This window comes from Lissotriton helveticus, chromosome 5_1 (genome assembly GCF_964261635.1).
Source record: "Lissotriton helveticus chromosome 5_1, aLisHel1.1, whole genome shotgun sequence".
In the NCBI taxonomy this organism is placed as follows: domain Eukaryota; kingdom Metazoa; phylum Chordata; class Amphibia; order Caudata; family Salamandridae; genus Lissotriton; species Lissotriton helveticus.
Genome location: NC_136065.1, coordinates 141802317 through 141829614, shown reverse-complemented (window position 1 = coordinate 141829614; position 27298 = coordinate 141802317). Strand labels below are relative to the sequence as shown.

General features: G+C 45.0%; 1 protein-coding gene across 1 annotated transcript in view; it reads left to right on the top strand.

Annotated features, from left to right (window-relative positions):
- SNAPC4 (small nuclear RNA activating complex polypeptide 4) overlaps window positions 1–24973 on the top strand; it is a 234552-nt gene extending 209579 nt beyond the window's left edge. The window contains exons 23-24 of the mRNA XM_078641909.1: window positions 17725–17857; window positions 24436–24973. Coding sequence (XP_078498035.1) covers window positions 17725–17850 — 126 coding nt within the window. The 3' untranslated portion in view covers window positions 17851–17857; window positions 24436–24973. The remainder of the gene's footprint in view (window positions 1–17724; window positions 17858–24435) is intronic.
- Window positions 24974–27298: the final 2325 nt, after the last annotated feature.

The window sequence follows — 27298 nt, the reverse complement described above, 5'->3', positions numbered from 1 at the left end:
TTCTACCCATGAAGCAATCATCCCTCTTGTAGAGTGAGCTTCACGGAGCGTGGTATCTCACGAGTAGTCCTAGAATAACCACTTGAAATTACCCCTTAAATCCAATGGCCTAAGGTAGAAAGGGAAGACTTTCAACCAAAATTCAAAAACAGGGAGTCATGCTTCCTGAATTTATCTGCTCAAGACAGGTATATCTTGACTGCCCTCAGACCATCCAATAGATATGGCAATCATTCCTTGTCAATGGAACTCAAAGGCAGAACAATGTCTTGTGACTTATGAAATACTGAAATGACCTTCAGTGCAAAATTCGGACCACATCTCAAAACATACGATCTTCAAAAATCCTAAAATGAGAGTTATTACACATCAACGCAGACAGTTCTCTCAGATGTCTAGTAGTAACTATTACTCCCGGAAATGTCACATTTAAAGAAATTTACTTGAGAAACGTCCTTCAAAGACTCAAAAACAACCTTTAGTAGTTCATCCAAAACTAACAGAAGGTTTCAACCCAGAAATATATTTCTTACCTTAGGTCTGAAGATGTCAAAGCCTTTAAAAAGTTGTGTGACCCAACTCTCAAGCTCCAAAAGAAAATCCAAAGTTGAATGAAAGCCTTTAACTGAAGCCCATTCTAACTTGAAGGTAGAGGTTGATCAACCCTTGTTGAAACTATTTTGCAGAAATTTCATGATGCCTTCCGGGTCACATAGGGCAGGAGAAGCCTCTCCATTGTTACACCATTTTGAAAAATAGGCCCAGTGATGATTATATGCTTTGCAAGGAGAGTCCCTTTTTGAGGCCTGGACGAAATTAGTCACTAAAACAGAAATATCTAACTTTTAAACCCCCTATCTTTCAAGCTTCAAACTGCCAACCTTGGACATTATAGAGGTTTTAGGGGGAACAGAGGAGCAGGAACTAAGATATATGTATTTTGGGGGAGACACCACACTTGTCCTTTCATCTACCCTCCTAGAAGAGGAAACCAACTTCTCTCTTGTTGGCCAGTATGGATACAGTAAAATATATAACGGTCTTGCCTCTCCGAATCTTCCTTAGTAATCGAAGAATCGGAGGAGGAGGAATCGCAGTAGCAGAGGAGGATTGCAATAGCAGAGATTTCAGCTACTGCAATGTCAAATTATCTAGTTCCGTAGTTGTCTGGGGTTTAAAGACAGAAAAACCAAAGACATTTATAGAGTTTTGACATTTGTTTAGCTCCAGGAGCCCATATAATGTGTGATACCTGTAGTGGTTACAGTGGTACCTAGGGAAGTCGCTTAATATGTGTTTCATTGCAAGTCTTAATCTGTGATATAGAAATAGTCTGGTGTCGATCATCCAGCAGTCCCCAGATAATCTTCAAGTGTCACAAATGACCCATTTTGAAATAGGGTCCCTAACATGGTGTACCCTTTACTTTTAAACTGACTCGCTACTTTAGGTTCTGCTGTAAGAGGAATTAAGGGGTTCTCTATTAAAGACCATTTTGAGGAATATGGTGTGTGCAAGGTGGCATGTTAATTAGAAAGTGCTATGCCTGAGTTGTACTAGTCACAGGATTGATTTGTTGTGTTGACCGGGTCACTTTCAAGCAAATTACAGTGTTTAGCGGTGTAGGCTAGGTTGGATCAGTTTTTCCAACTATTTGCAGATGGGGTAGCTCAGGGTGGTGCCAGTAAAAAGCAAATTGTGCTTACCTACAACTATAGTACAACATTGAATCTGGTACATTAAGGCCACCATCTTTGTATGAAGTATCAATGTGCTTCATTTTATCCGGGATACTTTGCCTGCCCAAATGTGTCAGATAAACAGGGGTTTTAATGTCCTACAAAAGTGTGCTGTTGGGTATATGAGAATATTATTAAAAAGGTATAAATGCTTGGGCATTATGACCATCTTGATTATGGCTATCCTCATAATTATAGTAAGGGGCTGTTGTATCCATCGTTCTACTTGACTAGTAAGTTGAATAATAGGTAGCCCATAATTCTCTCGATGGACTCACGAATGGCAATGGTAATGAATCAATGCTTTGGCGGCATCAAGAAACACCACCACAGTATGAATCTCAGGATTTAATTTGTGTAATAGAGCTTAAAAGCTGTGGACCGTCCCGGTACAAAACCAGATTACTTGGGTAATACTATGATAGGCATGAGTGGGAGAAGCCTACTGGCTAACAGAATGTTGTCATCCATTTTTTCTGAGTGACAATGGCTGACAAGAGTTAAATTTGCTGGAATCCTTGCCTGGTTTATGTGAAGTGATCAGCAGGGCTTCTTGCATTGCAGTAGGGAGCTGATCCATATCAAAAGTTTTTTGATAGACCTTCATCGGGTGAGGGGCAATGAGGGTGCCTCCTTACAGCAGTGGTTCCCAAAAGTTTTAGAACCACGAGCCACTTTTTAGAACAACAAGCGTTCCCGACACACCTACCTTTAAAGCACATGAGGCCAGGTGATTTGTGAATGCAACTATAACATCGTGTGGTAGCGCATTGACATTTACAGATAGCACATTTTCCACTGAAATGGCCACTACATTTGCACAGATATACAGTTTTACTGATAAAACTATGTAGCACACAAATGATATGTGGATATCGGGTTTCTGTGAAAATTTATCACTTGTGCCTCTCCAAGTAAGTGTCTTGGTTGAAACTCTGTTTCCAGCACACTTCAGAGTTACCAAAAAGTGCTTCTGTTTTGTATTCCTAACTACAGGTTGCATACAGTTCATTTACAGGTATTTACATTTTGATGTGCATTGAAAAAACCAACATCCTACATTGTCAAATAATTCACTTGAAAAAAAACCTCTCATTTTGCAGTCAGGAAAAGAACATTAAACACCAGCCCCATGTTAAAAGAATTAAGCAGCCTTACAATTGGCCTCTGTCTTTGGGTAAATGTGACAAGTTAAACACAGAATTTAAAGGCATTTTTATTTATTGCTCTGGCTTTTGCGACCCACTCCTTGCCTACCAGTGGGGCGTGACCCACAGTTTGGGAAACACTGCTTTATAGAATTCAACAGTTAGCCCATCATTACTAGGGACTTTTCCATTCGCCATGCTGCATATTGTTCCCGCAATATCCTACTCAGTTATGGGGCAGTCCAGATATCCTCGGTTTACATTAGTTAACCAGGCCATGGCAGCCTCATTTAAATAGTTATCGATTTTGACTCATGGGGACGTTGCAACAGACTCATAGAGCGAGTTATGCAATTTGGTGAAAGTTACCAGGACCTCATGTGGGTCTGTCATAACATCAGTTTCAGAGGTGTGAATCTCAGTGACCACGGCTAGCGCACAAGGTTTACAGATCGAAGCAGCCAGTGCTCTCCCAGGGGACTCTCCCTCTCCATATCTACTAATGGTGTTGGTATTTCCCAGGAAGTACATGTCCGTATTTACTTTAGCATGATATTCCTGTACAGTCTGCTAAAGGTTTTTGTACATCTGCTACTCCCCCTATTTTGGATTCCAAAAGTTGGACCTTTTTTTCTTGCATATCCAGCCTAGTCCTGATGGATTTAAGAATTCCCTATGATTTTGAAATACATACACCTCTTACATAGGCCTTAAAGGTCTCCCAAACAATACTGAGTGAGTATTATTATTAATAATAATGTGAAAGTATTGTTAGTATTATGAAAGTAGTCAATGATTTCAGTTTTTTAACATGGAGTCCATTGTCACTTTTGAAGTGAAATGCCATAATCTATGCTTCTAGTATTCCACAGGGAACACTAGTGTAAGTAATACTGGTGAATGATCCGACAGCGTTATAGCTAATAGCTGGACTTCAGCCATTCATCTTGATAAACTATCCAGCAGTCCAATCTAGATATTCTAGCAAGGAGTTATGTGTATACTCGTGCTTAGCTGGATTTCGATGTCTCCATATGTGTATTAGCTCAAATTGTTCCATGATTTGCTGCTGGGCTTTGGGTAATGGTACAAAAGGGGGTGGTGATGGACGGAGCATCTGAATCAATCAAACACTCACACCCAGTCAAAAGATCTGGGTTTAATCCATCACCGTTCTTTAGCCCACTCTGCCACCCCAGTTCAGACATGGCTATATGCAAATCAGTCTGACCCTGTGCCTCATGGGAACAGTCCAGCCCGAACTGCCAAGCCATGTCTTCCCTGGACCGGAAACAAGCGTCCGAGGACCGGTTTCTGGCATTCCAGCCGTCTTCAGCCCGGCTTGCTTGAATCCAGTGGCAAAGTGAGCAAGGGACTCACGTCTGAGCATACGCTGCCACACTTATGGCGGCAAAAAGCGGTACAAAAGGGGGTGGTGATGGACGGAGCATCTGAATCAATCAAACACTCACACCCTGTCAAAAGATCTGGGTTTAATCCATCACCGTTCTTTAGCCCACTTTGCCACCCAGTTCAGACATGGCTATATGCAAATCAGTCTGACCCTGTGCCTCATGGGAACAGTCCAGCCCGAACTGCCAAGCCATGTCTTCCCTGGACCGTAAACAAGCTTCCGAGGACCGGATTCTGGCATTCCAGCCGTCTTCAGCCCGGCTTGCTTGAATCCAGTGGCAAAGTGAGTAAGGGACTCACGTCTGAGCATACCCTGCCACACCTATGGCGGCCAAAAGTGGTACAAAAGGGGGTGGTGATGGACGGAGCATCTGAATCAATCAAACACTCACACCCAGTCAAAAGATCTGGGTTTAATCCATCACCGTTCTTTAGCCCACTCTGCCACCCCAGTTCAGACATGGCTATATGCAAAGCAGTGTGACCCTGTGCCTCATGGTAACAGTCCAGCCCGAACTGCCAAGCCATGTCTTCCCCGAACCGGAAACAAGCTTCCGAGGACCGGTTTCTGGCATTCCAGCCGTCTTCAGCCCGGCTTGCTTGAATCCAGTGGCAAAGTGAGCAAGGGACTCACGTCTGAGCATACCCTGCCACACTTATGGCGGCAAAAAGCGGTACAAAAGGGGGTGGTGATGGACGGAGCATCTGAATCAATCAAACACTCACACTCAGTCAAAAGATCTGGGTTTAATCCATCACCGTTCTTTAGCCCACTCTGCCACCCCAGTTCAGACATGGCTATATGCAAATCAGTCTGACCCTGTGCCTCATGGGAACAGTCCAGCCCGAACTGCCAAGCCATGTCTTCCCTTGACCGGAAACAAGCTTCCGAGGACCGGTTTCTGGCACTCCAGCCGTCTTCAGCCCGGCTTGCTTGAATCCAGTGGCAAAGTGAGCAAGGGACTCACGTCTGAGCATACCCTGTCACACTTATGGCGGCCAAAAGCGGTACAAAAGGGGGTGGTGATGGACGGAGCATCTGAATCAATCAAACACTCACACCCAGTCAAAAGATCTGGGTTTAATCCATCACCGTTCTTTAGCCCACTCTGCCACCCCAGTTCAGACATGGCTATATGCAAATCAGTCTGACCCTGTGCCTCATGGGAACAGTCCAGCCCGAACTGCCAAGCCATGTCTTCCCTGGACCGTAAACAAGCTTCCGAGGACCGGTTTCTGGCATTCCAGCCGTCTTCAGCCCGGCTTGCTTGAATCCAGTGGCAAAGTGAGCAAGGGACTCACGTCTGAGCATACCCTGCCACACTTATGGCAGCAAAAAGCGGTACAAAAGGGGGTGGTGATGGACGGAGCACCTGAATCAATCAAACACTCACACCCAGTCAAAAGATCTGGGTTTAATCCATCACCGTTCTTTAGCCCACTTTGCCACCCCAGTTCAGACATGGCTATATGCAAATCAGTCTGACCCTGTGCCTCATGGGAACAGTCCAGCCCGAACTGCCAAGCCATGTCTACCCTGGACCGTAAACAAGCTTCCGAGGACCGGTTTCTGGCATTCCAGCCGTCTTCAGCCCGGCTTGCATGAATCCAGTGGCAAAGTGAGTAAGGGACTCACGTCTGAGCATACCCTGCCACACTTATGGCGGCCAAAAGCGGTACAAAAGGGGGTGGTGATGGACGGAGCATCTGAATCAATCAAACACTCACACCCAGTCAAAAGATCTGGGTTTAATCCATCACGTTCTTTAGCCCACTCTGCAACCCCAGATCAGACATGGCTATATGCAAATCAGTCTGACCCTGTGCCTCATGGGAACAGTCCAGCCCGAACTGCCTAGCCATGTCTTCCCTGGACCTTAAACAAGCTTCCGAGGACCGGTTTCTTGCATTCCAGCCATCTTCAGCCCGGCTTGCTTGAATCCAGTGGCAAAGTGAGTAAGGGACTCACGTCTGAGCATACCCTGCCACACTTATGGCGGCCAAAAGCGGTACAAAAGGGGGTGGTGATGGACGGAGCATCTGAATCAATCAAACACTCACACCCAGTCAAAAGATCTGGGTTTAATCCATCACCGTTCTTTAGCCCACTTTGCCACCCCAGTTCAGACATGGCTATATGCAAATCAGTCTGACCCTGTGCCTCATGGGAACAGTCCAGCCCGAACTGCCAAGCCATGTCTTCCCTGGACCGTAAACAAGCTTCCGAGGACCGGTTTCTGGCATCCCAGCCTTCTTCAGCCCGGCTTGCTTGAATCCAGTGGCAAAGTGAGTAAGGGACTCACGTCTGAGCATACCCTGCCACACTTATGGCGGCCAAAAGCGGTACAAAAGGGGTTGGTGATGGACGGAGCATCTGAATCAATCAAACACTCACACCCAGTCAAAAGATCTGGGTTTAATCCATCACCGTTCTTTAGCCCACTTTGCCACCCAGTTCAGACATGGCTATATGCAAATCAGTCTGACCCTGTGCCTCATGGGAACAGTCCAGCCCGAACTGCCAAGCCATGTCTTCCCTGGACCGTAAACAAGCTCCGAGGACCGGATTCTGGCATTCCAGCCGTCTTCAGCCCGGCTTGCTTGAATCCAGTGGCAAAGTGAGTAAGGGACTCACGTCTGAGCATACCCTGCCACACCTATGGCGGCCAAAAGCGGTACAAAAGGGGGTGGTGATGGACGGAGCATCTGAATCAATCAAACACTCACACCCAGTCAAAAGATCTGGGTTTAATCCATCACCGTTCTTTAGCCCACTCTGCCACCCCAGTTCAGAAATGGCTATATGCAAAGCAGTCTGACCCTGTGCCTCATGGGAACAGTCCAGCCCGAACTGCCAAGCCATGTCTTCCCTGAACCGGAAACAAGCTTCCGAGGACTGGTTTCTGGCATTCCAGCCGTCTTCAGCCCGGCTTGCTTGAATCCAGTGGCAAAGTGAGTAAGGGACTCACGTCTGAGCATACCCTGCCACACTTATGGCGGCCAAAAGCGGTACAAAAGGGGGTGGTGATGGACGGAGCATCTGAATCAATCAAACACTCACACTCAGTCAAAAGATCTGGGTTTAATCCATCACCGTTCTTTAGCCCACTCTGCCACCCCAGTTCAGACATGGCTATATGCAAATCAGTCTGACCCTGTGCCTCATGGGAACAGTCCAGCCCGAACTGCCAAGCCATGTCTTCCCTTGACCGGAAACAAGCTTCCGAGGACCGATTTCTGGCATTCCAGCCGTCTTCAGCCCGGCTTGCTTGAATCCAGTGGCAAAGTGAGCAAGGGACTCACGTCTGAGGATACCCTGTCACACTTATGGCGGCCAAAAGCGGTACAAAAGGGGGTGGTGATGGACGGAGCATCTGAATCAATCAAACACTCACACCCAGTCAAAAGATCTGGGTTTAATCCATCACCGTTCTTTAGCCCACTCTGCCACCCCAGTTCAGACATGGCTATATGCAAATCAGTCTGACCCTGTGCCTCATGGGAACAGTCCAGCCCGAACTGCCAAGCCATGTCTTCCCTGGACCGGAAACAAGCTTCCGAGGACCGGTTTCTGGCATTCCAGCCGTCTTCAGCCCGGCTTGCTTGAATCCAGTGGCAAAGTGAGCAAGGGACTCACGTCTGAGCATACCCTGCCACACTTATGGCGGCAAAAAGCGGTACAAAAGGGGGTGGTGATGGACGGAGCACCTGAATCAATCAAACACTCACACCCAGTCAAAAGATCTGGGTTTAATCCATCACCGTTCTTTAGCCCACTTTGCCACCCCAGTTCAGACATGGCTATATGCAAATCAGTCTGACCCTGTGCCTCATGGGAACAGTCCAGCCCGAACTGCCAAGCCATGTCTTCCCTGGACCGTAAACAAGCTTCCGAGGACCGGTTTCTGGCATTCCAGCCGTCTTCAGCCCGGCTTGCTTGAATCCAGTGGCAAAGTGAGTAAGGGACTCACGTCTGAGCATACCCTACCACACTTATGGCGGCCAAAAGCGGTACAAAAGGGGGTGGTGATGGACGGAGCATCTGAATCAATCAAACACTCACACCCAGTCAAAAGATCTGGGTTTAATCCATCACGTTCTTTAGCCCACTCTGCAACCCCAGATCAGACATGGCTATATGCAAATCAGTCTGACCCTGTGCCTCATGGGAACAGTCCAGCCCGAACTGCCTAGCCATGTCTTCCCTGGACCTTAAACAAGCTTCCGAGGACCGGTTTCTTGCATTCCAGCCATCTTCAGCCCGGCTTGCTTGAATCCAGTGGCAAAGTGAGTAAGGGACTCACGACTGAGCATACCCTGCCACACTTATGGCGGCCAAAAGCGGTACAAAAGGGGGTGGTGATGGACGGAGCATCTGAATCAATCAAACACTCACACCAAGTCAAAAGATCTGGGTTTAATCCATCATCGTTCTTTAGCCGACTCTGCCACCCCAGTTCAGACATGGCTATATGCAAATCAGTCTGACCCTGTGCCTCATGGCAACAGTCCAGCCCGAACTGCCAAGCCATGTCTTCCCTGGACCGGAAACAAGCTTCTGAGGACCGGTTTCAGGCATTCCAGCCGTCTTCAGCCCGGCTTGCTTGAATCCAGTGGCAAAGTGAGCAAGGGACTCACGTCTGAGCATACCCTGCCACACTTATGGCGGCCAAAAGCGGTACAAAAGGGGGTGGTGATGGACGGAGCATCTGAATCAATCAAACACTCACACCCAGTCAAAAGATCTGGGTTTAATCCATCACCGTTCTTTAGCCCACTTTGCCACCCCAGTTCAGACATGGCTATATGCAAATCAGTCTGACCCTGTGCCTCATGGGAACAGTCCAGCCCGAACTGCCAAGCCATGTCTTCCCTGGACCGTAAACAAGCTTCCGAGGACCGGTTTCTGGCATCCCAGCCTTCTTCAGCCCGGCTTGCTTGAATCCAGTGGCAAAGTGAGTAAGGGACTCACGTCTGAGCATACCCTGCCACACTTATGGCGGCCAAAAGCGGTACAAAAGGGGTTGGTGATGGACGGAGCATCTGAATCAATCAAACACTCACACCCAGTCAAAAGATCTGGGTTTAATCCATCACCGTTCTTTAGCCCACTCTGCCACCCCAGTTCAGACATGGCTATATGCAAATCAGTCTGACCCTGTGCCTCATGGGAACAGTCCAGCCAGAACTGCCAATCCATGTCTTCCCTGGACCGGAAACAAGCTTCCGAGGACCGGTTTCTGGCATTCCAGCCGTCTTCAGCCCGGCTTGCTTGAATCCAATGGCAAAGTGAGCAAGGGACTCACGTCTGAGCATACCCTGCCACACTTATGGTGGCCAAAAGCGGTACAAAAGGGGGTGGTGATTCCGATACCGATTCGGTATTTAAGAACTGGCAGTCGGGATGTAGGTAATTTTACCGATTTAATTAGCGAATCGGTATGATTCGGTAATTACCGATTCAGTAATTGCCATTCATTCCTATGGGCCTGGAGGCCCATAGGAATGAATGTCAATTACTGAATCGGTAAATACCGATTCAGTAATTGAGGGAAACATTGAAGGGTGGCAGGGTGTCACTTTGACACCCTGTTGCACCCCTCAATTGTGCATGGGTGCACATGTTGCAGACATACATGCCTTAGGGACATACATGCCCTTCGGGCATGTATGTCTGCAACATGGCACTGTTTCAAAAACAAAAGAAATGCTTTTTAAAGGGTTTTCATAATATACCACCAACTTCTAGTTGGTGGTAAATTAAGAATTCTTAAACCCCTGTAGCACTGATTACAGTGCAGTCAAAATACAGATTCGGTAATTAGACCGATTCGGTATTTTACCGATTCGGTAAAATTACCGAATCTGTATTTTAACATGCCCCTACGTCCCAAACTCCAAATAGCGGTCGGTAACGGCCGAAATCAGCCGTTACCGACCGGTATTTGCCTTCCTACATCTGGCCCTTAGTCCCATAAATGTTAATTATTGTAACAGGCGATATACCCAATGTCCGCTTGCCTTCAGATAAGATCCCTCCGTGTCTCTCAGCGCCAATCGTACTGTAAACAGAACTCTTTATTATTATTATGGCAATGCTTAATTCGAGTAGGAAGTGAAAAATCGGTCTCCACTCCAGCGCTGTGCAAATCTCGAGTCCGAATGTGGATGTCATTTTGTCTCTTGTAACAGGGCTATATGTACAATATTACAGTCACGGTATGCCAATAACCGCCTTGCCTTGGGCACATTATTGAATCCTCGTACATTCCATGTGTGGAAGTTTACACTAAGTGGAGGTGATGGTGTACTTTGCATTGTTGTAATTGAAAATCACAATAGATCTAGCAATGTACTGGAAATGGTTTATTAGTTTGAGTGTAAAGGTTAACAGTTTACTTTATGATATATTGAGAAATACATTTAACATCATAAACTGTCCCCATTATACTACCCACAACCCATACCAACCCGAAACCGGTCAACAATTCACCCATAGGGTCACAACCAAACTTTGAATGCAGCAGGAGACCCATTCCCACTACCGATTAGTGCACAACGTCCCACTACCCATTAGTGCTTCCCTGTTCACGAGTCTGAAAAAGTCACGATTTGTAGAAGGGAAACCATCAAGCAAGGCAGTTCAACATAGTAATGTACATAAGCCACATTACCAAAGGTATATGTCCATATATGTGCAAAGAGCCATTTTTTACACCAGTGGCACATCCGATATGCTCACACTCAGCATGGCAGTCAAGAGAGGAGAGTTTTGTTGGTGATGACTAAGGATTGTCTTCCACAATTTCATTTGAAAAAGTCTCCTGCTTTTTGCGCATCATTAAAGATATACGTTTTGTCTTCAAAGAAAATGTGCAGCCGTATGGGGTACAGCATCGCCTATTTGATATTGACCTGTTGTCGTTTCTTATTCACCATGGTGAATACACTCTTCGCCGACTGCACCATTTACGTAAAGTCTGGGAAAAACAAGTTAAACAACCTGTTCTATGCTTGATCCTTTTTCTTTAATGAATCATTGTGTCCATTGTCCCTATCCTGATAGTTCAATATTCTACCAATTATAGATCAAAGCAAGGCTCCTGGTGGTGGGTGTTTTACCATTGACCTATTCTCCTATTCTACCATGAACATATTTGAAAAGGCGAATCCACTGAATTACTAGTATGGTTTCTCCATAATTTCAATTTTTCTTATGTTTGTAGATGTTTGTAGATGCCGCTATTCCTGTAATGAGCAGGTTATTCCTCCTCGACCTTGCCTCTAGGTCTTCATTTTCCCTCTACTCCCATCTATTGTGGATAGGCTCTTTTTCATTTCCAAGAGTAGTGTTTTAATATCATGTGTATCAATTTCCTACTCCGGCTCCAAAGTTTTGTTGCGTTGTTCATCTCTGCCAGGCTCTGCTTGAATGTTAGCTTGGTTTGGTGCTGGTTGTTCTTCCCCATGCCTATGTTCCATGCCTATGCTTTACTAAGTTCAAGGTATAAAATGTTACACATCTCAGTGATTATTGTCCATCCACCAGATTAAAGAAGGAAAAACACATGCTTCTCTAGCATGGTAGGAATGCGTCACCCGTCACAAAAGGAAGTATTCCAGTTAGTGCCTCATGATTGTGTCCTGTTGATGATTCTGAGCCCCACAACCCTGGGTAGCCCCATACAGTGATCTCTTAGGGTTCAGATTAATTTTACGAACTAAGTGTGCTATGCCACCACGCTCTACTGAGTAATTTCATGGATTAGTGATGATTTAACCAAGTGGCATGCAAAAAAATAACAGCCGAGCAATGCTTACACTGAGTTTCTCACTTGATAATATGTCTGCCGCACTTATGTTGATTCACAAACAATCAACCAGTATCGGCTTATAAACGTTTCAATAAAGTTATGGCAACTTAATAGGTATTTTAATGTGTCTCTGCACCAGGTCTGTAGTACAGGCCACTTACAAGGTATCACTCTCGTCTGTGATCATGCATCACAGCTTTACACAGGTCCCATGACCGCTAGATCAGTTGTTTCCTTTTGCCTTTTCAACCAGGCCATGTTGGGCTCCCTCTTCCAGGCCATACCTGCAGACCTTGGTCTCTGCCGCCAGCAGCACTTACTGGTGCTTGCCGGCCTTCCTCTCCCCTGTGTGCTCATAGCCACGCTCTGAGCTGCCTGCGACCTCGTTAGTCTGGACAGTCAGCCTCTACTGTCAGCGGTGTCACACCCAGAGAGTTGGGGTGCCGCGCAGCAACACATTCCCAGACCCGGGCCACAGGCTCCTCCCTGCTGTGGGTTTCACCGGCCGCAACGAGGGGCGTAGCTTAGTCAGTGATATTCAGGGGGTGTGTGAATCGTAAATTTCCCAACTAAAAACAGTTTGTCAGAGGGCGGAGGAATGACCAAGGTTTACATTAGGTGGGCCCCTGTCTAAGTGATTGATTTATAAAAAATTAATAACAAGATAAAACCTTTTAGTCAAACTAGGATGACGAAAAAAACTAACAAAGACGCAGGAGACCCGACTCAGGGCCCCCAGACTCAACTCTTAAGCTATAAATGCATTTATTTAGGGGGGTGTCACACACCAAATCCCCCCCCCAAAGCTACGCCCTGGCTGCAATGTTCAGGCCAGGATGCTGGCGGCATGTAACTTTGCAGGTATTACACCGCTTGGGATAATACTCAGCTCAACTGGCTCTCTGACAGACACATACATCGGGCACTGAGTTATTTCACATCCTCCTCCTGCTAGATTTTAGGGGCCACTTGCTACCCTCTGCATGAGCTTAATGCAGTGCAGGCATCTTGGCCTGCGGTTCTCTGGCGAAGTATCCCCGTACAACAAGATACAGGTCCTACATTTCTATCTGAAATATGTGAAGGGTCTTTACTAGGATTATATAAACTGAATATTTCCAAGCCTAACTATACCTAGAACAAGCATTGGCATAGCCAATAGGTCTCGCTTTTGGGACCTTATAAGTGATTAGCCATGCAACACTTGATGTTGTTTAATGTAAGATATTGTGCTGGATAACTAAACACTTTTAATGTTCGAAAGGCGAGACCTATTGGCTATGCTTTGGGGGGCCTTATAAGTTTTTAGGTAGAGCTATTGACTTTGCCAATGTTTTTGAGCTGTTCTGTAGAGAAGTGTGGCTGCTGTGCAGCATGCTGAGAAGTTGCAATTAAAAAGTTTAAGAAGCACTGAGTGATGCTGTGGTGTTGTTGTGTGATGCTGTGCTGTCCCGGAGTGATGCTGTGGTGACCCTGAGTGATGCTGTGGTGGTGCTGACTGATGCCTTTGGTGATGCTGATTGATGCTGTGGCGCTGCAGAGTGATGCTGTGGTAGCGCATAGTGATGCTTTGGTGGTAATGAGTGATGCTGTGGTATTCCTGAGTGATGCTGTGGTATTCCTGAGTGATACTGTGGTGAAGGTGAGTGATCATGTGGTGGCCCTCAGTGATGCTGTGGTGGTGCTGAGTGATGATTATACTGAATCCATTGTGCAGACTTAGTGACAGGCACAATACACTAGATGATAGGACCCCTAGGTAGCAAACTGCATGACAACTGCAGAAGCCACGCTGAGGTCATCTGCATCATCCATTACTCAAGCACATGACAACAATATATAATCAGCTTACATAAGGAATTGCATAATAGAGTGGGATAAAGCTGCAAAACTGCACGGAGGCCTCAGGATAAACCGCTTGACAAACTGTAATCATGCAGCACGAACTAATCACCGACACTTGGACCCAACAGCGTAGCGTGGTACCGGTCTGCAAAGCACCTCAGCGCCTCCTCAGCAGTAGCAAGCGCTATATAAAGACCCATACCATACTTGAAACTGACACTTGTTCACTTAAATGGCATGTTGAAACCACTGCACATGATTTATATACCTTCAAATAATTTGAGAAGATCAGAAAGCAGGCCCTGATGCATTGCTGTCGCAAAGGGACAAAACCATACAAATAAGCCATCCAAAAATAAAAATATTAGTTGATCAATGTCAGTTGTATTAACTGATCCCAATACCCTCTGGGAAACATTGTGCCCCACATTTTCCAAAGATTTGAACAGGCACTGGCGTGATGCAAAAGACAGCATCATATACTTATCATTTTCAATGTCTGGGTATGTAGGACGTGTGAGCGCCCACGCAAAGTATAGTAAATATGGGGCAAATTTTTTATAGCCTTGCAAACTTCCAGCCATATAGTCCAACTGGTAGCATGATCAAGAACTTGGGTGCTGTTGCAAACTCCAGCCATACCCATAACTATACAAGCCTGAAGTACAACATAGCCCCCCTGAAACACAACATTGCCCCCTCAGCATCATGGAACAGAAAATTAATAGTTCGGCTGTGGCAACGCCACTGTGTGCAAGGATAGTGAATTAAATGTCCACACTAATGGGGAACAGATTCTGTCTAGGATTTGGGTCTGGCTTCAGGCGTGACACGCGTGGTGGAGTTATCCCCTACCTATGCCTTATCACCAGCAGCTCCCTCGATAGCAGCCTTGAATAAACACTGGAAAGTCGCAATGTCAGGAAGGTGCTGATTAGGGACACTGATTGAGAGTCCTGGAAGGGGAGGGTTAAGGAAATGGAGAGTCTGACACGGCTAGATAAAATAAATATCACCTTATCAGGCAGATCTGACTTTCAGTGGGGGCTTTCAGCAGGAAGTTGAAAGAGACATTCATGAACAGCAGCAGAGGCATTCTGGGGTTTAAGGGTCTAGGGAAGGAAAGGAAAAAAAGGGGGGCAGCTGGCATCAGACTAGGTTGGCCAGTCAAACTAGGTTATAAAGGCTACTCCACTTCTTCACTGCAGTAGTGGGGGCCCGGAAACATGTCCTGGTTGTGGCCTAACTCTCCTTGAAGCGCCTCAGCCTTTAGGTACATGCCTTGCTGAATGATTTTGCCACATGCAAGATCAAAAGGTGTACATTTTCTCACATGATAAAATGTGGCGTAGGTGTATTTTTTGTAACCAAGATCCTTAAGTTGGCTGTCAGTTGGTTTTCAGGGGTGTAACCTTACCCCCGGTGGCTAGTTTACTGCAGCATAGACCAAGTCTTCTTTTGTAGAAAAGAAAATCGGTGTTATCTGCAAGCAAAAAAAAGAATAAAACTGTGCTTGGCATTTGGTTCTAGAACAGATAGCTAATTTCTGATCCATACAGCAAGTTGAATAAATAGTGTAAAAAAAGTAACTGACAGGAAGAGAAAATAAGATAACCACCGGTTATCTTTGAGCAGCAGTTTAAATAAAGAAGTTAAAAAAACAAGATTTGCCGCACGGCCGTAAAAGTAACGCCATGCGGCCATGAAAACGAAGGTGAGCCACACAGGGTAACATGGAAGCAGCGGGGGGTGGTGAGTGCTGAAGCAAAACTGGGAAGGGTGAGGGGTGGATGTGAGAGCAACATGGGAGAGCAAAATAGAACCAGCGTGCGCCTCGCGCTGAAAGTAAAAAAAAAATTCCAAATGAAGCTGATAGCCGCGCGGCCGTGAATGTAACACAGCAGCGCGGCGGGAAAGTGAAAGGAAAATGAAGCTGACGAGGAGGGAGTGGGAGAAGGGAGGGGGTAGGGGAGGGGATTCACGCGCGCGCTGAAAGCCAGATGGCAGCTGTGCGCATAATAGCATACTGGTGGCCGGCAAGGTAGCACTTTTAAACCAGCTACTAAATGTCTCACCAGAAAAGCGCATGCACTAGCTCAGGCGAGACCTAAAAAGTACTCCCTCTTTTTCAGGTGTCTTTTTATTTTGCTTATAACTCAAAAAGAAAAAAGTTACTCCACTCTTGATTCCAAAAATTCGGTCTACAATTTAAAAAATGCCCAGCAGCATTATGTGAGGTTTTACTACCGATGAAACGGACACTAAAGGAGACACCCTGTAAGGTGCTGAGTAATAAACGTAGAGTACGAAGTTACTGTTCGGCTACCCGAACCCCTTAAAAAACATGGTAAGCTGATGAAAAGAAAGTGATAAGCAGCCGCCATTACAGACCGGAACCTGCTAAGAAGAAAGGCTTAACAGGCCAGAACATGCAAGTCAAGGAACCTGCACCAAACCAAATTCAGAACAATTTTTTTTTTCACAACCAAAAATTCAGAACAATTTTTGAAGCGAGAACCCGTGGGCCCAAGCACCACTAACCTAAGAGTAGAAAAAAAAAAGAAATGACAATGGCCACTGCACTGTGTAAACTAGGAGTGTGTACAGAGATGCAGTGTGATCATTAACCACCTTTATAGACACAGAGCGTGCTTTTTTAAGTGAAAGTGAGATGCTTAGGGGGGTGCCTCTGGTGAGATGGGCCTCAGTGCTCCATGAGTGAGTGCTGGGTCAAGAAATGAGTATGAAGGAGGTAAAGGCAAATTGCACAGTCATTTTTGCATTGCCCCTGCAGAAGTGGCCTCTCATGAATATAAATGAGCATTCTCAGTAGCCTTTCAGGAGTAGTGTGGAGAAACTACAATTGCTGCTGAAGATTTTCAGAAGTATTCTTAGAAACCTTTGTGTGTATCAGAAATTTGAAACTCCACACTCATACTTAGGTATAAACTTACGAATGAAGATGTTTGAATTTCCTCACAATCAGCCCAGGTGCTGGAGAATTCGATGAACTTTTCTTCTTCCTTTGTCCCGCTTCAGGACCTTGCCCCAGAAAGTAATGCAGCTATGAGATATTGCATAGGTAAATCCGCTCGGCTGTTATTGCAATCGTTGGTACACTACAGCCTTCCTGGTAATTTGCTGCTACACTGTTCCTACATGCCACCTCTTCTGGTTTTTGATGGCAGTGAACCTCATTATTTTCAAGAATGTATCACTGGGGTCAGTAATTAATTTGTAAAAAAAAATAAGTGCCAGGACGCCTGTCAGGAGACCACAGCAGCGTGTGCGACCCATTGCGCTACTAATGCCAATTCAGACTTTTCATACATTAAACATGGCTATTACCTGCCACCCAAGCTATTTTTACAGCTTTGGGTGGCAGGCATTAGTCATTTTAATGTATATAGAATTATTAAACAACTGTTGTGTTCAACACAAAATTGGACAAACAGCACCACCATGAGGCTGGCTGTCATAAGTCCTGGTGTTGACAATTAACTGCTGGCGCTGAGCACCGGAAACCACTGGTTCAAATTGAGTACAGACTGTGTTTCAGAACAATTCCATGCATTGGATGCCACATCAGCGAATCTTATGCCACTGTGATGGCAACCCAGTGTTTTTCAAAAGTATCCACTGATGCCAGGTAGCATCCTTGACAGATGAGACTGTAGACACAGACAGAACAACAGCGCCACTTTGTCAAGTGAGGAACTGATTGTTTTACCCACTTTACCAAATTCTCCTTTTTTTCATATTTAGGAAACTCATGTTGAAGCAAGTTGCAGCCATGCTGTCCCTGACGGCTCGGTGGTCACAGCAGAAAGCACCAAGGTGCAGCAGACAAGGAGAAGTACTCGTCAACGAAAAGCGCCTGTAAGAAAGTAGAAATTAGGTAAGTCATTTCTCAAAGAAATACGGCTGGAGCATGCACAGTATTAAAGAAAGGTTAAGGCGCACACTTTATGTTTTAGTTGCTACAAATAAAGTCCCGCATGGAGTGCTTCCACCCACGTTTGGCATTTCCTGCATGATGCAACTGGGAATGATTCATCAGAACATGGCATTTTTGATTCTTTATACCCAGAAAATGACAAGCAAATAAGCATCTGTGTAATATATTACATATTTTATTGTTCAATAAACAGCGGTTTCAAAGCACATACATTTTGCAGATTATGTCATATCCCTTATTGACATGCAATAATTCCTGTGAAGTGTAGATTTTGAGCAATCAGTGGGTTATTCTAAATCTGGGAGACCTTTGCTTGGGGTCTTAGGGCAGTCACAGGCAAGTGAGCCTTATCCTGTTCCATTGAGGTAGTTTACCAATGGAGTCGCAGTGGCATACTACTGTTGCTCTCTAAATTGAATAGCTACAAGGCTCAATTTATGGTCTAACTGGTCCCTTGTGCCTTTTATGAAGCAGGTGGCAAAATGGTGGGCCATTTCCCACTGTTTGTCCCAAATGTACCTTTTTGGTGAATGGTTCTGTATTTCAGAAACTACAGGCCACGGTAGAGTTCTCCAAGTTGTGGAGCATCCACAGGTAGTGGGTACATCTAATGTAAGTCACAGTGGCACTGGAAGCCATTGGATACTAATCCGAATTAGAGTGTGACTAAGACTGGTGCCATCTTTGGAACGGTAAAGGCTACAATGATGGTTCTGGTTACAGATTCAGAAATACCTCCTCAACCTTATTGGAATTATGTGATGAGCTCGCATCTTGGGGATGAAATGTACCTATCTCCGTGTCCCACTGGAGAGATGGAGGAGGTAAGTACAGACACTGTAGGGCATGGGGACATTGGGGATGATGCAGGCACACCCATTTCAACTTGAGAAGGTGATGAAGCACCTCTCATCCTGGATGTCTTGCTGTTCCTGTGCAGCTTTTCAAAAGAAGGGGGTTCGCCCTAATACTCCACCTGCATCTGGGCAAACAGACACTGAAAATACAAAAAATGATGCCGCGGAATGGATCTAAAAATCTCTTGTTGTAGAAGGACACTTAAATTAATCCTTCACATGGAATTATATGTCAAAATGATTTCTTTATATATTCAAAGACCAGCACCAGCACATGATCCAAAGTTGTGTTTATATTTTATATATATATATATATATATATTTAGCAAAAGGATCAATACACAACATGTATACACACAAAGTTAAACATATATAAACAGTCACACATATAGCTGTACAAAAAATATGATGCCTTATTACCCTATCTGCTATTACAGATGTGAAAAAAGATTTTTTAGAACACAATTATTATCGCTCGCAATCCGTATTCAAGAAGATAGCCCATATACATAAGCACAAAGGAGGGAAAATTAATAAACCCTCTTTAAACATTAGACTGTGCTCATAATTCCTTCTACTCAATTCAGATTTTTTAGGGACTTCTCCAAAATGCGGTGACGATGCATTTCAGCCCGATAAATTAGGGCCTCATCAGGACTGGGGCGAAAGGAAACCTTTATTAGATCCAGCTGTCAAAACAACCCGATACTAACTAGTGCCAAAATTGCACAATAGTCCCAAGTGGATATAATTTTTTCAGCTACCATCTTCGTGTGCTGGTCATATTCCCGGAAAGTGGCCTCACTTGTGGTGGAGGTACCGGGTCACTCTCTATAGTATAAATTCGCAGTGTCTATGTCGAAAAATGTAATGGGTCACCACGCATAGGAAGAGTCATCTGCAGCAGTGCTACTCGTTCAAGATGGATTCCTGTGCAGCTGGCTGGGCAAGCTTGTGGGCAATATTGAGCGACCTGCATAACAGTCTTTCGAGTCAGCTGGGCCTTGGGCATTCTTTCCTTGTAATCGCCCCCTGGCAATCACAGTCCAAACCGTGTGCATGTGGGGGGGTATTCTCTCCTCAAGCCAAGCAGCAATGAGCAGAGACTCCATTCCTATTCCTTGATTCATGTGGTGATTCACACGTTGATCACTTCACTTCTTTATTACTCTAACACCCTCTATTTAGAAGCTGCGGAGGTATTCGTGAACCGCTTGCAGGTGGTCTACATTGTGGCAGCTAGGCTTCTTTTGCGTCTTCGCAGGTGTTCTTCCATCGCCTCTGTCCTGTAAGCTCTCCACTGGCTGCCCGTCGGGAAACAAATCCTATTCAAATCCCTGAGTCTCGTTCATAGGGCAGTGGATCAGTCCAGCCAGGGATATCTGGCAAAGCAATTTTACAGCATCTCCTTACCCCGCTTTAAGCGTGTTTGAAGGGGCGGTAAAGCTTTCTCTTCCCAGGCCGCTAAAGCATGGAATGAACTTCCAAGCGAATTGCGTCTGATTCCCTTTAAGACTATATTCTGCAGGAATCTTAAAATCTGCCTTTTTTTCTGTGAGGCAGTAAGGCTTGTGTTATGAGTTTTGTACCGAGGGGCTGCTCGCATCTAGCGCTGTGAACACTCTTCTGAATTGATATGTGCTGTATAAATCCTTAATTCATTCATTAATTCTTCCTTTTTCTTATACTGCTCGTGATCCTCCTTACTGCCTGGTCTATAGAGGTAAATTGGAAGATTTCCTGGCCTTCTGTCCACACGGAGACCAGTTCGGGCTAGTGCAGGAAGGATAGGGCTGGACTGGCCATAGCGGGCAACAGGCATTTCCTCAATAGGCCGCTAGGGTGCGGGGTGGTTTTGAGCCCATGGGGGGGTGTTTTTGTTACCGGGGGTCGGCAATATCGGCCCCCTGTAACAAAATCGGCTGAAACCAACTGTCGCAAACTGCTCGGCTGCACTCCTTCTCACCCCAGGGGGGGCGGCTGAGCAGTGTGCCAGGGCCGGTTCCTGTTCCCAGTCCGGCCCCGATTGGCCACCTTCATGAAAGTGTAGTGACCTCTATCGGGAGCAAGTTTTGATAGAACCATGTTGACTTTGTGGCAAGAGAGGTAGCCATAATACTTCCAAAGTTTCTAATCTTGTGAACATGGAGGTATCCATTTTTTATATCCACCCCAGGACAATTTTAATTCACCCAGCTTTAAAAAAACACAGACTGAACCACTCTAGTCCGGGAACCTGAGAGCCTTATCAAGGTCCTCCTTGGCCTTACGATGTAGAACAACCCTATAAGGAAGCATGTCGCCTTGTATGATTGGGGGATTGTGTGCTTTTCAGGTCAATGGAAAAGACGACTGGACCTATCTCAATTGTGTAACATCTGCATTATTCTATACACATCCTCTCTAAACATGGTATGTAGACTATTTTTGTGATAACTAATGTAGGAGTACCTTGACCCCAGAGGGAGGAAAGGTCCACTTCCGACATGCCCATCCTGTTTGGGGAATTTGCCTCTTGGAATAGGCATTTTACTCTGATGGGCTACCTCGAATGCCACTTTATCTCACGTAGCCACTGGGTCAGTAGACAGATCCAACTTATTTATGCAACATTGTTAAAATATAATGTGGTTTATTGCAATTTAGAATGGTTTATTCATGAGGCCTTCGAACTGATGATAGTTTTAGGTGAGGCAGTGGCCTGTTTCTGTTAAGCACAATTGCTTCCGAAAGTCTTGAAAATCCACCATTTGGCTGCTAATTTTTCTAAATTTTTTCGGGGGTAGAACCCCCAAGAACCCTCCTTAGGTGGTTCGGGCTCACTCGCTCGCACGGTGTGCTACACCAATAAGTTTCCGCACACCACTTTCAAATCTCACCAGCCGCCACTGCTCTGAACCTGGTCAGTGCACTTCCCCGGCCATTCCAAGGCAAGAGTCCTCCGCTGTGGGGCTTTTTAAACCGGGATAGTAGTGAAAAGGTCATAAAGTACTGATGGCTTTCCACTTTATCCTGCTGCAAGAGCATCACTCTCTGGTACATTTCACAGTGGAACATAAATACATAGGCTGTCTGGTACCAGAGAACGTAACTAACTGAACATGGTGCTTTCTTTCACATGGAGACTGACAAGTTGTCTCTTATAGTGTTTTCCACCTCATGAGCAAAGGGTCCCAGAAAAAGGGAAGGAACAGTGTCATTGGTATCAACAGGCATCTCCGCCTCTGAGACCATGCCTGGTAAAAATGCTTCCTACCTATCCTCACCAGTGTTCACCCTGTTACAAAGTCCAGGGTCTCAACAGAGGTGATATCAATAGAAGACTGTTTCTCTGCAACATCGCATGAATGCCAGCACACAAGACACAAGAAGGAAAATTGCAATATATGAGACCCATCACCCCTATTTATGTTCTGTCATCCTGGGAGCCAGATGGCAATGCTCTTTCCAAAGAGGGCGCTTGATAATGGAGACAGTGGAGCCTAAATGCAGGTCCCGTTTAGCAGAGGAAACAGGGAGTAGTTACTCTTCGTAGTTAGTATGCTTGAGCAAGAAGAGAGGTACAGGACTGAACTTTGATAATTACAACAATCTTATCCCGGTTCAAATCCCCTTGAGGAACTTGGATTTAGAAGAGAAGACCTTTACAGTCCTCCTTAATGAATAGCAAATCACAACTAAATCAAGTGGACAACACAACATCTACTCTGTCTTCTATCCCTCATCGTCCCACCCCCAAATGGACATCCTCCATTCGCAAGCTGAGGTTATTGCTGTCTGTAACTCACTGAAGGCCACCTCCTATGAAGAAAACATCCTACCATTATCCATCATCAAATCTCTTTAAGGAGATATCCTCCTAACCCTCCCTACTCTCGTCAATTAATTCCTCAGGGAAGAAATATTCCCAGATGCCCTTAAGACAGGGCAGATCATCCTCCTACTGACCCTTGGCCTTAATAATCTGGCCAATGTCTTTTCCATAAGTCTGTTCCACTTTTCCATAAGTCTGTTCCATTAGCTACCTATCCTTCACAGAACAAAAATGTTGGAAAAAGTATTCTCCACCCATTTCTAATAGCAAATCACACGAACAGTCTTCTACAGGGCTACTAGTCTGGTTGCTGTATTGCAGAGAAAGCTACTGTTCACATATTTGACATCTCCATCCTTATCAATGACAAAATAACCCCTGCCTCTTGATCCAGCTGGACCTCTCTTTAGCTTTTGACGCAGTCAAGCATCCAGCGGTGATCTACACCTTGGAAATACATTTGAGATTCTTTGGTACAGGTCAGCGATATTTCATCTTCTATGTCCCCAATCGCCTCCATCTCATGCAGCTAAACACTGCAATATGCCAGAAACCCCATGCCACCTGTGCAGTATCTCTTCAATCTATCCCCCCCATCCTCTTCAACCTCCATTTGGAACCCCTCATATGCCTTCTTGCTGAAAACACTGGTATTCATCGGTATGCCAATGAAGCTCATCTGCATCTCAAAATCTCCTCAGTTAATAACATTTAGCGACCCAAAGCCTATTTTCAGATACTCCCGAACTGGATGTCAAGTACATTCCAAAAAAGCACAACGTGACAAAATCTAAATTTCTCTTGTTCGTCAATAGCTCAAAACAACCACCGATTCAAGCCTTGATATCCAACATGAACCTAGACAGCTTTACACCCTAGTGAGAGAAAATGTCAGTCACTTGCATTCACCCTTGACACAGACCTTACCTTCAAAGAACACATCACCAAGAAAACCAATAATGCATAGTGTCTGGTATCTTCTCTCACCAGGATGGAGTCAACATCCTGCTCAACAACGCTATGCCAAGACTCTGGCACCTATGACAAGTCACATCACTTCCAAGGCCATCACAAATGATACCCAAGAGTACCTGACCAAGAAACTGGCCACCCAAGGTAGACAACCACACACCAAGATCCAGGATATCGCCAGGCTGGAGAGCAAGAAAGAAAAAAACCTGGACAAGCATTCTCCATTTAGGCTTCGGAATCCGGCTCAACGGTATCATCAACATCAAAACCGACCTGACACTCCTGCAATTCAAAAATAAATTTTGAATCGTACCTCTTGGTTATTCCCACCCTCTGTTCACTGCTTTGTTGCCTCCCAGTTAGGTTTGTGGTATACAAATACGGCTATGTGCCTACTTGCACCACTCAGACCTGAAACTAGGGTCAGGATAAGTGTGTTACATATACAGTGAAATCCGAAAGGTAATGACCTTAAGCTAAGCTTCCCATTGGTCTAATACTAGCTGCTATTTCTTAGACTTCCAGTGGGTCTGAAAAATGTTAAGGACCTAAGTTCGAGTTGAGTGGTAATGGAAAGCTGATTTCTACAGGAAGTGCTAAGTCCAAAAGAGAGGTCACTGGTGCAAATTAATCCACCACACTATGCCAATGGTGCAGAAACCTCCACCAGTGAATGTTTATCCATATTTAGTATTTCCTGCAGAATGTGTAGCATTTTACATTATCACCCAACTTTATACCTGACTATGGCTCTGGCCAATAGAAGGCAGAGAGTCACGTTTTGTCAATTGTTCTCATGTTGGCTGTGGGATCACATCATTTTGAGCTTTGATCAGGGCAACACTAATTGCCAACATGCATTTTTCTTTTGACAGGGGTCGCTGGTGAGACATCTTCATGCCTGGTGGTTGACATGAGGCAAGCACTTTCATGAAGCACTTTCATACTGGTACATAGCTGATGCCAGAGGTCCTTGCAGAAGTGCATCCCAACTGGTTGAGAAGAAAGAGTGGAGCCACCTGCTACCTTCCTTGTAGCTGCTTGTCGCTTGAGAGTTTTACTGTAGCATCTAGGATGGAGAAGCATCACCTACACAGTGGGATCTCTGTCCGTCATCATCCAGTTGTCGCATCCTACCTGTGCTACACCTGACGCCGCCGCAGAAACCTGGGCAAAGAACTCTGGAGAGGAAGAAGAAGTTACCTTAATTTATTATCATCCTTAAAAACATTATTTATATCAGCTGTGTGACACTGTGTGTTGTTCAGATCTATCAAGTTTGTGCTTGTCTCTGTTTTTACAGTTGCTCTCATTTCTATGTTGAACTACCTGTGGAAACTTTTGTACAGAAATAAGTAAACTGATGGATAGATTATATATGTTATATTTTCTCATTAAAAATATACTGCTTTTCATATGTTGTGATGTTTTCATGCAGTTATGGTGGGACAGGGTTTGTGTTTCGGGGGTGTTCAGTGCGGCAATGCCAGTCGCTACTTCGTGAGGGCATGAGAACAAACTGAATGATTGTAAGCGTTGTGCAAAAAGCGTGGCTGTTTGTTTGTATCATGACCATCTTTGCTTCCAGATATTTACATCATGCAAGCACTATCGGCCAGATTCATCAACGTAAAATCGGCTCGCAAAGGGCCAGATTCTGAGAATCCGGCCCTTTGCGAGCGCTATTTTTGCATTTGGGATTCATCATCCCAAATGCAAAAATCGCAATTACAGAAATCGCAAAATTGGGAAGAATCGCATTTAAGGAATCTCAATTAGAGATTCCTTAAATGCAGCTCATGAACCTTTTTAAAATTGCGATTTCGCAATATGGGGCCGCTATTTACCGCGAAGTGTAACTTCATGCTAATTAGCAAAAACTTAGAAAAATGCACTTTAGTGCATTTTTCTAAGTTGCATGTTGCACACACACATGTTCTTTGGACATGTGTGTGTGCAACACCTGTGTATATTTGCATTTCAGGGGTGCTACAGGGTGTCCTTTGGACACCCTGGCACCCTTGAAATCGCTTCCTTATTTGCGATTCTCTAATTGCTAATCGCAAAGGAAGCAGTAGAAATCACATTTAATTGTGCGATTTCTACATGAATCCCGTTTTGCGAGTCCTTAATAGCGATTCCTTAATAATCGCTATTAAGGACTCGCAAATCGGGACATTGATGAATCTGGGGGAAAGTCTTTCCAACTGGTCCCAAGACCATAGTACACCTGGCAGTGTTACCCTTAAGACTCTTCAGATGCACTGTATTTTGCAGTTGTATAGCACACAGCTGCAACTAGAGTCATCTTAACAAAGATGTGTCGATTGTCCCATGTATGCTAAGTGTTTGTGGCAGTTTGTGGCTGTGAGCATGGGCCAGATATGTGCCCCCATTTTGCTGCAGCAAGCTTGGCACCGTGGTTTAAGTGTGATAGTCCCCAAAGGAGGTTGAATTTAAAAGCTGAGGTTGCATATTGCTAAATGGATAAACTTGTGAATACTTTCAGTTTTCTTATATGCGCCGTGCGTGGACAGAGTTGTGCACTGTTTTGATCCTGTTGAGGTGACTTTGGTGCTGTGGTGTAAGAATAATGCTCTTCAAGGCAGGTGATGGAGCAGATGTTGCAGCATTCTGTATGGGTGCAGCTGTCCCTTCAGGGTATGAGTTTGGTAGTGTGTGTAATGACCAGAGTTGTGCTCTGATTGTGCTGTGATGAGATTGGTGCTGCACTCAAGAGTGATGCTATTCATAGGAGGTAATGGAGCAGCTGTTGCCGTCTGTAATTATGGATACGTGCATGGGTACAGCTATCCCTACATGGGAAGAGTTTGGTACTGTGTGTAATGACCAGAGTTGTGCTGTGATTGTGTTGTGGTGACCTTTGTGGCGCAGCTTAAGGCCCATGCCATCCAAAGGAGGTGATCGGCCGGTGACGCAAGCAGATTGCATTTAAACACTTTGCCGAAATGTACCCGAACATCATCTCACCCAGTGAATTGGGAGGGCTGTTTATTTATTTACTGATTTTTATATACAAATATTTACTACAATACCAAACTGCCCAAATACCTAGCCTTCAAGGCGGTACTAACGCCAAACAGCCTTATAATTAAAAATGTGCTCACAACACAAGATCAACAAGCAGCAAATAGTGTTACAATGCAAAAAAAGTTCAAAAGAAACTAAACAATCTTCCATAAAAGACACATAGTGGGACCTGAAGTTAGGCCTTATCAGCAAGAAAAAACACTAGATATCCACCCAAACTGTTGGTGAAACAAGGACATCTTTAGCTCTATTTTAAAAGTTTCTATTGAAGTATAGTATTATACTGAGTCAAACATGTTTTACATTTTTAACATTTTAATATCAACACATTTAGCTACTACCTTTAGACGCATTAGCACACAGGATTAAAATATATGAATTTGATTCAGCATAAAAAATAAAATACATCATTCAGGTTAGGCTAACGACCTCCATGGAGGCCAATGGCGAATGAGGTGAATTCCATATTAGAATAAGCTTATATTATGTTTCTTGTGTCACTCTGTCCATTTCCTGTAGTCCAAGGATCTGTAGCCCAAGTAGAGGTCTGCCAGAGTCAGAGGCTGCAGGGGTCGGACAGCGAGGAGGCTCATGGACCACAGAGTGATAATGAGTTGGCACAGAGGTAAGAGGCGCTCATCGACAGGACAGCGGGGAGGCATTGAGTGTAAGAGTCGGAGGAATAGC